Source organism: Poecilia formosa, unplaced genomic scaffold (genome assembly GCF_000485575.1).
Source record: "Poecilia formosa unplaced genomic scaffold, Poecilia_formosa-5.1.2 Scaffold65, whole genome shotgun sequence".
Taxonomy (NCBI): domain Eukaryota; kingdom Metazoa; phylum Chordata; class Actinopteri; order Cyprinodontiformes; family Poeciliidae; genus Poecilia; species Poecilia formosa.
Genome location: NW_006800004.1, coordinates 1062181 through 1076317, shown reverse-complemented (window position 1 = coordinate 1076317; position 14137 = coordinate 1062181). Strand labels below are relative to the sequence as shown.

Genomic DNA, 14137 nt, shown 5'->3' with positions numbered 1-14137 from the left:
GTCCTGATATTAGCTACTTTTGTGTATATATATATATATATATATATAATGCACATGTGCACACACACAACAATAACACTCATAATACTAAAATCACTTGTTCCAGAGGCTCAAAGAGCCTAAAGATAATACTCAGATCTAGTTGATGATTATTGCAGAATGCAATTAAATTCTTGAAGTTTTGCATGTCTCTCTTCACTCTTCACTCAGTTCTGTTGAATTCAAATAATTATCTTTGGTCCACACAAAATACAAAACATCTCTGTTTGTGCACTGATCTTGGTGATCAACAGTGCGTCCAGGTTGCAGTTTAAATATGTTGCCCAAAATGGCAAGGTATCCTTATTGTGTTATGAGCACTGTGTGGAAAACTGCCTCAACTGGGCATTCACTGTTCATTGTTTTAGGAATTCAGTTAAGCAACGGTTACTAGATAATCTAAGTTGTATTCCTGTTTTTTAAAAATGTTTAAACCTTCTTAAAGTGTATTTTCTTTTTAAAGGTTATAACTTCTTTTTAAAAATAATTTTATTATAAATGTTTACTTTAAATTGTACTACTTCTAGCTATACCTTGATTTATTAAAGGATCTTCAATAAATCAGGTCCTGTATGTCGTTATGCATGTTAAATGTATTTTTTTAAATACATCGACCTACCAGGGGTTGGTATGTTTGCATGTTCTATACCAGTTGATTAATATGCACTGTCCTCTTTATGAAAAAGAAATAAATCAAAATCTAAATGGTTAAGAAGTTGGAGACTAAAATAATTTCAAAATGATGTTTGTTTTCCTAGTTAACCTATCTGGTCAGCCAATCTAGTTGGTTGGATTTTAACACCTCTCCTAAGACCAGTGCTTGCATTGTGGGGGCAGAATGTGTCTTTGTAGCATTAAGCATAATGAGGGAGGGCGGGAGGAGGCGAAGGAGGAGAGTGACTGAATAAATGTGCTTGAGTTGGAATCTGTCTGTAGGATTGGACTGAATTTATTTATCTATTTATTTTTAGTAAAGTGCTTTAAGATGACAAATATGAATTGGTGCTTTATAAACAAACAGAATAAATTAAATTGAATTGTGTCAACTATGTGGCACAAAGAATCTTTTGTGTCTGCTGACCTTCTCTCTCTGTAACGTCGAACTGTTGGATGCTCTGGTAACAACCTGTACATTTCAACTCCAGTCCGGTGTCACTTCTTATATGTACAGGTGCCCGTTAAGGACATGCCATCGGAAGTCTGAATGTGGGCAAAATTAGAATTAAGTCCAATTGTTCCCACTGGAGGTGGAAGTTGGCATTTATCTGAGGATTTGTGATTGACTAGTTTTAATGCATGAGAAGACAACACTAACACTCTCTGGTTTGGTGGAGTGTGTGTGGCTTTTTGTGTGTTTGACTCAATTGATGTTTTATGTGATAAACAACTTAACCTTATGCCTGTTTATGTAATAATGAATGTGTTCAAATAATAATACACCATTAAAGAAAAGACAAGTCATTAAAACTCTTGTGAAAAAAAGTATTAACCAAAATAAAATAAATGAAAAAAACAAAACATTAAATGTAATTCATTTCATAATCACCTTCAATTGAAGAAAAATACAAGAAAACCTGCAATGAGAAAGCATAATTGTTAGGAAATCATGACAGCACTCATGATTTCAGTTGATTCATGCTGCTGACTCTCCCTCTCTCTCTTGCTGATTACTCATTGTCCTCTGCTGCTCCCCATTTAGACACCTGCTCAGTTTGAGATTGTCTCATGTCTTTGTCACAGGCTTCAAGCCTCACCTCATAATCCATGAGAGTTTAGCTGTTCATTGAACTTGCCTGTTCAATGAACAGCAAGTTCAATGAAGTATATATTGAACTATATATATAATGAACTATATATATAGAGATTGTCAATGTCGCAGCCAGCAAAATCTGATCTAAGATAAATTATCTTCTATAAAGCAAAACTAATTTTGTAATTATTTTCCCTCCAAATTTCCTTCTCTGACTTCTTGACCACACAGAACATTTCTCTCTCCCCTCATCACACATATTTCTTGAGAAAAATGTAATTTTTTTTCTGAGAGTTTTAAAGGCTTTGCTTCCATCTGACCATCAGCTTTAATTCCATCTTACTTCCAATAAATTGGACCTTCTGGCTTCAAGGAAAGGGTTCAGTTGGTAAAAAATAGCACTATTTGATCAAAGTACTCTTGACTCCCTCAAATTGTTCCACATGCTTTTTTAGAAATGTTGAAGTGCCATGTATTTCTCTATTTATGCAGGATTATCCATTTGTTCCTAAATTACGTCTTATTTTGAGGATGTGTTGCATTTGGAAGTTCGAACCAATTCAAATTTTCAGTGACAAAACAGAAACTTCAGTTATGACAGCCGGGGCCACACAGGTTTTAATAGCAACACAGAGGCTATGTAGCTTTAGCATTATGCTACATCTCCTGGAACCATTGGAGAGGTAATACTCAGAGAGAGGGCAACCATGCTAGTGTACTGAGTTAGCACTGCCCTTGGTATATAATGAGAAATGTAAGGTAAGGTAAGTTAATTGTATTTATATAGCGCACTTTCAGCAACAAGGCAATTCAAAGTCCTTGAGCTTGTGAAGCTGGGAGGTAATACAATGATTGGTAATGCAACAAAAGACAGAAATGGAAGGATGCTGACTGTTCTGTGAAAAGAGTGTGTTCTGTACTTAGTAATGTTTTTGGCTATATCTAGTCATAGTTTGAGGGCTTGTCCTGTGTTCTTTCCCCCAATTCTCCTCATCCTCTCTCCTTCATACTTAAATCTGTTTACACATAGGCTTCCACATAGGGGGCCGGGGCCAAAAGAAAGAGGGAAGACTTCTAAACAGACAATATAAAGGTGACATATGTTGATGAAACTACAGTCATTTACATGGTGCTCACTGACACTCGAGTAAATTGATAAAGAACCAAAAAGAAAAAAAAAGTTTAATTTTTGTCAATTTTATTAGCTCATCAGTGTTTTATTTTTTCTTGTTGTTCAGGGCACAATATGTTATCAGTCTTGCATTTTCATTGTTTGTCGTTATTTGCTTTCTTGGAAAATCCACTCTATTGATCACCCTTCAACTCCGTCTGGAGTTTTATTGATACATTTTAAGATTTTAAGCAGAAGGCATCAAAAATAGCATCTAACATTACCTAAAATCCTGTAAAGTTATGTTTTTGGAGATATTTCTGTCTGACAGCAACATAATGTCGCTTTGGTCTGTTGGGGTGAGATACATGTAGAATCATTTTCCTGTGCTCGATGTTTAACTTGTCTCTATCCACTTCACAGAAATAACCTCTTTCCAGAGCTGGATCTTGTGATGCACTGAAAAAATACAGCATATTGTAGAATAACAGGACCATAAGTCCCTTAACGCAGGGGATGAAATGTGAGCAATTATCCAAGTTGAGCTGTCCAGAAGTCTGACTCAAGGTGTTGCCCTGAGGAGTTAGCCGTGTTCTGCAGTAAACCTCAGTGTTTAAGTCTGGAGTGAGCAGTTTGTATTGAACTGGTTTGATACTCTGCTGTGGAGTTTTCTCAGGGTTACCTCTTTGTCCCTGCTCTACAGCCTCTATACTATGCCCTTTGGTTTATAGTGGTGTCACTATATGTAGGTTTTCATTTTTAATGGTGCTACATGTATATTAAAAATGATTTATTTTCAATACAATGCTGCCAGCCAAGACTCACCTTCAGTTTGTCTCCACTACATGTAAAAATCTTTACTGTTTCTCAAACCAAGCAGACCGAGATCCTTTAACAGTCCACTCAGGTGCACTTCAATGAAACAACTGAGAAAATCATACAAATTTAACAGAGGCGCACAACATATTTAATCACGACAAATATATTTGTTTTAATTTCATCATCACAAGAGAATGCTTTGATACAATATTTGGTAGGATGCTATGTTTCATGTGCGATGCATGCAAATTCTTCATGCCAAAATACCTGGCTTGTTGGTTCATAATAAAAATAGTGTGAATGTTTCAACGAAGGAAAGAAAGTGAGGGAAAATGTGGCTTAGTAGTAAACCATATTTACTATTCACTATTGCAATTAGATGTTTTTCATTAATTATTCAACTTTCAGGGCAACGCAGCAGAAGTTTAAAGGTTTGCTGAAAAAAGTGACATGAAGCCCTTTTTAATGTATCTGTAGGCGTGTGTGTGTGTGTGTGTGTCCTCTCATTTCTGTAGTCTGCATAGAACTTTTTCTAGTGTATTCACTAACATTCTGAAGTCCAACAAGCTTTACGGGGGATCAGGCTCTGTTCTCATGTGTTGCATCCATTTTTTTACCATTAGAGGTTAAATTTAGAATTATGTTGTGAATTAAGTTTGGTTACTAGTAATGTGTAGGATTAGGGCTAAACATAAAAGCAGTCACTAAAATTAATGGAAGTAAAAACAAACTCCTAATATGGTTGGACATACATATTTTTGTGTTTGTGCATGTGTGTGTGTAGTATGGTATGTATGATACCAACAGTAAAACAGACTCAGGGTTAAACATACTTTTATTGTAAAACATTGTTAAATTACTTCAAGGGTGCAAATATATATAAAATACCCCAAACATGCCAACAACAATGATGTCATACATTAAAACCAGACAAAAACAAAGTTAAACATCTGGAAGGAATGCTCTGATTTGGATGTATTTTGAGCACATGCAGTCCAATAATGATTGGATTTCCAAGGATCTGACATGTTTTGAAGGGCATCAAAAACATGACATCATCAAAAAGTAACTAATGTGACATCTCAAGGGAAATTACAGTAATGCTATCAGGGATTAGCCAACGTGTCCATAAGTCAGTGGTAAGAGTGAGTCATTGTCACTTCCAACCCATAATTCACTGCTTTGACTGACTGTCAGAAGCTCTGGCCACTGCCTGTAAAACTGAAGGCCCCGCATACTCAGGTGTTCTTCACTCCATGGAGGTCCACAAGAACATGAAGTGGACTCACCGCCGGACACAGCTGCATAGAGGTTGATTGCTTGGCAGGAAACATTGTTCACATCAAACCATTTTGTATGAAACAACAAGGTTGTGAGTTGCTGCAACCAGTAGCAAAGACACCATTCTCTGTGCCGCACTGACAGCTGTGTGTGGCCCCAGTGCAGAAGAAATGGGGCTAAGCGCCAACTCATAAAACTTACTACTATCCATTCAGATTGTGGGAAATGAAGGAATTCATTATGAGAATTTTTGGCGATGAAAACTAAACTCTCTGCCGAAAGTGCACAGTGTGCACAGACGAATATGCACAGTACACTGGAGTATGTGAGAGCCGTCACCCTTCAGTACTGTTCGTAATGTGCAGCTCCTTGCAAATTCTATCATTTCAATATAGCATTTGTTTTCAAAGTTATTGTTGGTTTGTCAAATGGTACATTTAAAAAATGCTGAGACACATTTGTACATATAAAAAAAAGAACTATTTTGCCTTTACAATTTTTTTATGTAAATGTTTTACATCATCAGACAGATTTTAATATTAGACTAAAATGTCCTGAGCAAATATAACATGCAGTTTTTAAAAAAATGCTTTACAAAACAGCCTATATAGAAAAGTGACCCCAACCATTGACAGTTAAGAACCATATTTTCAGTTCAATAACACTGACCACACCTGACCCTGATTTCTGCCAGACCTGCAGACTTATAAAATAGTTTTTATTTTAAAAAAGCGATACATCATTCCCTGATATAAGGAAATTCAAAACACACCTTTTTTTCCCCTTTTTTTTTTTTTTTTTTTACCTTTGCATACTCTAAACTGTTTCTGGAGTGTTGGATTACTTTAAATGCATTCAAATTTTACTGGGCTTCCTAAGATCACTCATTTTCTCACCTTTGCAGTGGCTGTTCACTCTCTCCTGCACTATTTGGAACTTCCATCCTTGCCCTTTCTACTCTGTGCAGACTCTAAAATCGTTCAAGAACAGCTTCAAAAGAAAAATAATACACTGATCCAGGAGATCACAAAACCATCTTGAACTCTGCAGGCCTCACTTGCCTCAGGTGAGGTCAGTGTTCATGATTTAAGAAAGACTGGTCTAAAGCTACATCCATTCCAAGGCTAAAACCACTATGGACCAAAACAAATATTTACCAAAAAACATTTTGACTTTCGCCATTACATTTCTGCAAACTTTAGAGACAAAAGTGGAAGGTGTGTGACCTCTGACAAGTGGAGTAAATTTACCACATCATTTCAGAAAACGATATCATACCAGGCATGGTGACACGGTGATGGTCTGGGGTTGCTTTCTGCTTTGGGAACTGGATGACTTGGAGTTGATAGGACCAGAAATTCTACTTTCAGCCAGAAAATCCTAACAGAGTACATCCATTAGACCACTAATTAGTAGCTGCATTTCCATTACAAATGTCTGTAAAACTTTGTGAATGCTCCACAAAAACATTTTACAATTGTGGTATTTACATTAAATAAGAAACAAAATTAAAGTCACACATGAATAAGTTTGTTAATACCATAAGTAATTAAAAAACATAAAGATGACCACTTCCTGTTGTCATCTTCTTTGTGGTTTGCAACAGTGGCAACATCCGGTTGCTGATCATGTGGCTCATATGGTACAAACATTGTTTCCATTGCTGTTTTGTAAATTAACCAGTTTCAATATGGCCAAAGAAAAACCCACCTCACTCTAGCAGCAAGACTTTTTATATAAAAAACCCCCCAAACAAACAAACAAAAACAAGTTTTATTTTTTTTTCCAAAACAACCATTTTTCTATTAAGCAAATTTATTTTCAAAATGTGAAATTGTGCAATTATTATGGTCAATGAAAATGCAGCTACTGTTAGCTGAAGAGAATTTGGAATATTAACTTGGACAATGATCTGAAACACAGCAGTAAGTACACCTTGGTTTTAAGAAAACAAAATAAGTCAAAGTCTGCTCTTAAATCCAACTGAGGCATTGTGGCATGACCTATGACCCCCTGGTCATGCTTAGAAACCCTCCAGTGTGGCTCAATTTAAACAAAATCTAGTGAGATACAATTCTGCCACAGCGGTGTGAAAGTCGTCTAACCCAGTAAGTGTGGCAGTTGTTACTATCACTGGCTCAAGTTGTTCAGGGTAATTCGTTTTTACATGGAGTGTGGTTACTTTGAACAGTTTCTTCCCTGAATAAAAATAATAATAATAAAGAAAATCACAATTTTAAATATGCATTTTGTTTTCACTGACAATATATTTGTCTGATAAACTTGTTTGAGGATCTGAAACGTTTCAGTGTTACTAAAAGCAAAACCAGATTAAGTCTGTAAGAGAGCAAACACCTTTTTAGTTTGCTAGAAACAATAACTTCTGTTGCTTTTAAAAACCAAGACAAGAAACAATGAATCTGGCACCAACTCCTATACGTCATTCAAATGCTGTACAATTTCCCAAAAACAGCAGTTTTCATAACTGCCTACAATGAGGCAAATTTAATATTGCTTACATATAGTTTACACAGACACCAGGTCAAGTCAGGTATTTTTCAAACGGCTTCACAAAGGTAGCATGTCTCTGTGGTTGTGCAATGACGCATTGAGAACTGCATGTAACCACATTTACACCAGTTGATTAGGGTCATTATTAATTTTCATTTTGCTTTTTTACATTGATAAGTTTGTCATAAACTGTTAAAGAACAGTGATCTGTGTTCTGTCCATGCGATTACAAAGCATACGAATGAACCTGATTAAATAAACTGGAACAAACAAATCATCCTGCAGCACATAAAGCTGGTCTGTTAGCTTTCTGGATTTCATCCAAGATTGTAACTGTGCAGAGATTACGAAGCCGATTATGAATTGATATGTTCGCATTTCTACTAAGCCAACTAGGAGTACAGTCACAGCAATAAAAGCAGAATCAAAAGCCAATTCTTACCGTTTTTATATCTTTAACATTTATAACCCAAATTCACCATGGTCATGTGTGATTCACCACTAATTACTTATTCTTAAATTAACAATTAACAATTCTTAATTTAAATTCTTCATAATTTAAATTAAGTAGATAATCTTAATCCCCAATCTTGTTGATTTGTGACCTCAAGTTGGGTCCCAACCCCTATTTTGGGTTTCTGCATTTACTAGTTAAATATAAATTTACACAATGTTTGTTGCCAAAATAGTGTTTGGATGAAACTCTGCTTAAGTCTCTGAAATTATCCCATTATGATTTACGTTGTATAATTTAAAGGCCAGTGTTCAGGATCTAACTATGGTATGAACAAAGTTAGATTTAATGTCCTGTTTGTATTTGTGGTGCCTGAGGCTGGACTTCCAAACTGTTGTCACTCAGAATAAATCCAACCTGTGTCACAGAGTTACCTTGAAAAAATTAAAGTCAACGCAACACAGCAAATATCAGACTTTACATTGATTTTCCACCGTGTAGAAAGAACAATAAATTTGTGCTATTATTCTAAAAAGAGAGAAAAATAAATATAAACTACCAAGTATCATAACCTGATGATATACTCATGACATTTTTTGTCCTAATATAAATTAAAGCATGCATACCATTATTTAAAGTGATTTTGCCTACAAAGAGACATATAGGTACAGTATTTTTTCGGTGAATGATTTTCAGACTACTGACAATTCCACTCAGCATGACATTTAGGACCGACTGGATTTTGAACCTACACTTCAAAATCATAAAGAGTTACTGGAACACAGCAAGAGAAACATGAGACAGACAAAATCCAGTTCACAAACCTGAAAAAGACATAAAACACTGCCATCAAGAACAAATGGCACACAAGCAAACAAGAACTATAACTCCAATACCCAGGAGAGTAAAAAGGTAATGCCTGGGTTTTCAGACCAACAAACCAACAGTGTCTAAAGACAGTCCTTCTTCTTATAACAATAATTTGTTATGTTTGTACAAAAAAACATAACAAACAAAAAAACATAACTGTATTTTTCCAGCAAAGAAAACATGTATAAGAATTTATTTGATTCAAAGTTACAGCAAACCAATTTTCACTCACCTTGTTAAAGGTGGAGTTTATAAAGTATGGCGACATCTGTTGGTGTAGGCTGGAATTTGCAGCCCCTGCTCTTACCACTCCAGTGTTTATTTGTCTCACTTGCAGGAATAACGGAACAAGACAAATCAGAATTAAAAGTTGCACTTTTTAAGTACTAAAAAACACATGAATTTGTATTTCCATGCAATTTTACAAGCAAGAAGAAAAACCAGGGTTGGGAGCAAACTGCATGCAAATCACAGGTTAATGTGAAAACCTCATATTGCCAAAGATTACAGGAATTTTTTTGGGGGGTAAAATATTTAACAGACTCAAGAAAGCTCCTTATTAAAGGCACACAAGCTGTTTTATATATCCCTGACAATAATTTTGTTGTTTCATTACTGTAAATTTCTGCATTCAAAAGTTTGGTAGTTGCATACCAATAATCGGTCTAACTTACAAAATGTTCTTTATCAAACTTTCTTAAAAATGTATGCACATCTATTTAAAAAAAAGACAATATATGCAAAGACTCAAAAATCTACAGTTTTTAACGCATCATCATGGCTATAGAAACACAAACAACCAGGAAATACATCAATCTAAGAAATTCTTCCTAGAAAACCTAAAAAGTATTTTTGTGTATTTTCCAGCTGGCTTCCTGGAATACATTCACATGAACACAACTAATTAGCACTAAGAAAACCATCATAAAATATAATAGACTAGAACAATCATCATGCCTTGAAACTGTACTACAAATACATTAAAATATATTATTCTTTTCTTAGCATTAAGTTATTTTATTAAATGGTTTGCACAAAAACTTTCAAAAAATCATGCCTAACTACAACAAACTTAAAGGCCTGTTAATTTTTGTTTAAATAAAATCTGGAAAATCCTTTTTAAAGGATTTCTGATGATCAAATAACACAAAACAATCACGTAATGTGGTTGAGATTAAAATAACTATATTGACAATAAATATGGATTAGCTCACAGTGATTTTTACTCTACTTTACTAGGATGGCTTTTGTTTGTCGCATTAACAGATTGGTAGATTTTTTTTTTTTTTTTAAAGAAAAACATTATTTTCCAACTTGAATTTTATTTCACTTCAAATGCAGACCATCATCTATCTGGAGAGAGTTGGGATTTCCTAAAGCAAAGTCTCCTTCAGAAACAAAATGGCTTCTTGGTGTTTTATTGGTGAACAGCCTAACACACTTCAGTGCTCAAAGGATTTAAAGTGTTAAATATATTATGTTAATTCACCAAGGCTACACTTTAAAGAGAAACTCAAATACTCTTCCATTTTCTTTGCTTTTAAACACTGAAATGTGATTTTCTTTTCAACCTCACATTGATTCTGAAGTGCTACTTTCATTTTCTTTGTACATTTAGTGCTGGAATTTGTTTAGTGAGAAGGAAAAAAACTTCCACATCAAGTGGAGCAAGTGTTAAAAGGAAAATCAGGTAAAGTAACATAACATTTAGAAAATAGCCATTCACCTTTTGGTTCAAACTTGTTGGAAGACAGATTAGTGCAATTTAAGCAGACCCACTTTTCTGTATCATTTGCATAACAAATAGTAGTGCAACAAGTTAGATCTGATACATTCATAATATTTTTTTTTTATCTGTTTTTGCATGATTTGGATTTTTAAAAAAAAGTAGCTGAAACTGTAAATTTCATTCTTTCTTGAACCTCAGAGTGATTTTCGACATTGGTAGAGGAGGCGCTCTTTACATCTGCATTAGAATCATTTGGTGGCGCCTGGGTAATTCTGGAACAGGTCCAACCCAAAGCCAACCAGCCTCTCGGCCGAGCGCAGCGCCCTGAGGATCAGAGACAGAGACTGGTTCTTGGCACTGTGGCAGAAGGCGTCCTTGTTTAGAGCGTAGTGCTTGGCCACTTTGCTCGTCACGCTGCAGTGCAGAACCACATCTGGGGAGAACTTGAGGATGGAGAACTGAGGAGTTTTTCCTGGAAGGCTGTAAAGTAAATTTCTGTAGAGACCAAGAAAAAAAAGAAAGAAAAACAAACAACAATTGATCAGATTACAAGAGAAAAAACAACACAAAGCTTTGGACACTGCGATGAAGAAATTCTTTTGTGGTTACATACAAATAAACAAGTTTGAGAAGATATTTTGCTGTTTCCTTGTTTTTATTGGTGATGTTTTTCATTGATTCTACATTGTTATGAAGAATAATAAGATTAAAGGGAGTCAAGTGCAAAGTTAATAAAAGTTATTGAAAATGAACAGAATCATAAAACTCATCGTATTTGCCAGTTGGCTATTCTGAATTTGCAGTTGGAAAAACAACAAAAACATCCCACGGACGTTGGAATTACGCCTGAGAAAGATCAAGATTGCCAAGCAGCTCTCAGTTTAGTTTCCAGCATGGTTACTAAGGATATAGAATGTAGTAAAAGTTGCTGGCATAAATTATTTTGTAGCATGTCTTACAATTTGTATTTGATTAAACCAGAGCCAACAACAGTGCAGCAAAATATCTATTTGTGAACATGTTCCTTTTGTGTTCTAACATGAACAGAACTCTGTTCTTCTGGGCTTTCATCACCAATACCAAGTGACACTAAAATAAATGGCAAATTGCAACTAAACTGCTGTCAACTTGGCTGTGATTTTATTTCCAGATCCAAGCTCCAACGACTAACCATGTGAAACATTAGCCATCCCACAAATGACCTGAAGGCTTCATTTCAATGTTTTTAGCTGCTAGCTCAAGGGAAAGTATTAACAATGGTCGATTAGCAGAGCAGACGAAGGTGCTAGAAATTGTTCTTTTGTCAACCGTGTTCACTTCAGAGGAAACGTGCTGCTGATGTGCGTTTAAAGAGCTTCACAAGAAAGGATGCTGCTGCCAGCAAGACGACACTCAAATCAGCTTTTCATCAAACCACCAAGAACTTTCAGCTGCTCAAAAGAGAGCCTCAAGTTGTCAATTAAGTCCAGCAGCTGCCTCCATAAAGAACCTTCAGTTACATGACGGGCTTCCCACCAGCACAGGGCTTTCCCAAAAACTACAGGCAGGTTCCACACAGCAAGCTGGAATGTTTCAGACCCGGGGCTGGATGGGCCTCTAATCATGGTGGATTCTACAATAACATAATTTGGATAAAATTGACATTAAATATTTAGGCTGAAATATGTGCAGGTTTCAGATAGCGTAGCCCTATCAGCATCATACATTTTGCAGGACAATAAATTGTCACAGAAAATTATTGCAATAATCGATAATATTGTTGATTTGAACACAGCTGAAACAATAAAGAAAATGATTCATGATGCCTCTGAAAACAACATATCCCTTCAAAGAATATTGACCACCAGAATGGAAATGATCAAGCTCATTTTAATTTATCATGTCATTATTTGCTTGTAACAGGCTTACGATATAAGATATTTTAAGATATCTTTAAAAGGCTCTGAGCTGGAATGCTTTTTGAAGCTCGTTCCTTTCGGTCCAAGACAGAAACCTATTTGTAGGATTTTCAGGGCCGCACGTCTCATTTAAAATAAACAAGTCACTGCTAGATGAGGTGGGTCTCACCTAGCAGTGACATAAATGATCATCAACAGTCAACAGAAAGCTGTCTCTCCTAAGCACGTGTCTTTTTCTAATTCATTCCAGTGGCCATTTTCTGTCATGGTTTTGTGTAAATTGTCTGACACATTATGTCGACTGAAAACAGCAACTTGTGAAGAACTGTTTTTCACTCATGTGACCTCTGCCCTCTTTGCTGTCTGCACCATGTAAGTTATTGGCTGTAAAAGTCCTCTCTCCATACAGTACAGATACGTAGATAAGTCTTTGGGGGTAGAAGAGTAGTCATTTGTAGGTCAGAATGGCACAAACTGCAGAGTGTTTCTCTCGATGGGACTGAAGAACATTGATTTCTCCTAAAGTGGCTGAACGGACAGTCTTAGAGAGTAAATGGAGTGATTCTTCATCTGTTAAGACGCAGGTCGTGTTCTATAGGGTGTGAAGAGCACTGACCTTCAGCACACAATTCAGACTCAAAGACAGAGCACTGTGAAAATCCTCCGTCTACCTCTGGAAACTGCTAAATATACCACAGAGACTGTCCCAGAAGGACAGAGGCACTGGGAATATGTTGATAATATGTTATTGGGATGACAAAGGTGAAATCAATCCCAGTCCCCATGCTCAGAGAACAGTTTTTCTAAATGAATTTCTGAAGGAGGTGCCAATTTTTTCTGGAGTTGTTGTTTCAGCATGCTTCTCAGCAGGGGAGGTTCTCAGCTGGGTCTGTGCTCTCCCAGCTGGAAACACAACGGCATGGCATAAGGCCTTGGCACCGGGGAAACAGGGCTCTAAATCCACACTAAATACTGATATTTGTCTCACAGACTGTTAAAAATGGTAGCGTTTCTCCTCACTCTGCAGTCCCAAATTGTGCAAAAACATGCAACAAACCAGTCAACCCTTTCTCTAATGACAAGGCTTTAACTGGGTCTTCCCCAGTCAGCATTTGTCCTGCGCAGTTTTGGAACCATCACAGTCGCACCTGACCAGGTATTGCATGCAAGCAATTTGATTGGCAGCAGACTGGATTCATTGATTGGTCTGTGGATTTCTGTCACGAGATGAGCAAAGGCAGCACTTGTGGAGCGCATACAGTGTCAACTTGACAAAGCAATCAGCAATGAACAGATAAACCGAGAAATTTCAGGATATTAGCTGCCTGATATTACATGACATCATCTGAGCGTCGACCAAAGTGCCTGTGTGCTCAGGCTCCAACGTTCCCATTCAAAAGTGAGGAACACACCGCCATTGGCTAGAACCAAACCACACATTAACCGGCTAGAGTGAGACTTGATAATGATTCTAAAATACAGATTAAAGTGATCACATCTGGCTGGAACTGATGATGATTAACAAATGTTAGGTTTTCATAAAGCAGTAGCGCATTTTTCAATCTTATCATTCTTGACTAAGTACCTCTGGTTGGTTCTCATCTTTTTCATGCCAAAATGTACCAGTACAAGAATAAGTGGCAGCTGAAAATAGACCCAAAGTGAAACAAAGGAG

At 36.3% G+C, this 14137-nt stretch overlaps 1 protein-coding gene and 1 long non-coding RNA gene across 3 annotated transcripts in view; one reads left to right on the top strand and one right to left on the bottom strand.

Moving 5' to 3' along the window:
- LOC107836519 (uncharacterized) overlaps positions 1-13699 on the top strand; it is a 17897-nt gene extending 4198 nt beyond the window's left edge. Inside the window, exons 2-3 of the long non-coding RNA XR_001662434.1 lie at positions 434-442; positions 13690-13699. This is a non-coding gene — a long non-coding RNA (uncharacterized LOC107836519). The remainder of the gene's footprint in view (positions 1-433; positions 443-13689) is intronic.
- Positions 7455-14137, bottom strand: part of naaladl2 (N-acetylated alpha-linked acidic dipeptidase like 2) — a 393728-nt gene continuing 387045 nt past the window's right edge. For both annotated transcript variants that reach the window (XM_016672733.1, XM_016672734.1), the window contains one exon: positions 7455-11059. In XM_016672733.1, coding sequence (XP_016528219.1) covers positions 10813-11059 — 247 coding nt within the window. In that variant the 3' untranslated portion in view covers positions 7455-10812. The remainder of the gene's footprint in view (positions 11060-14137) is intronic.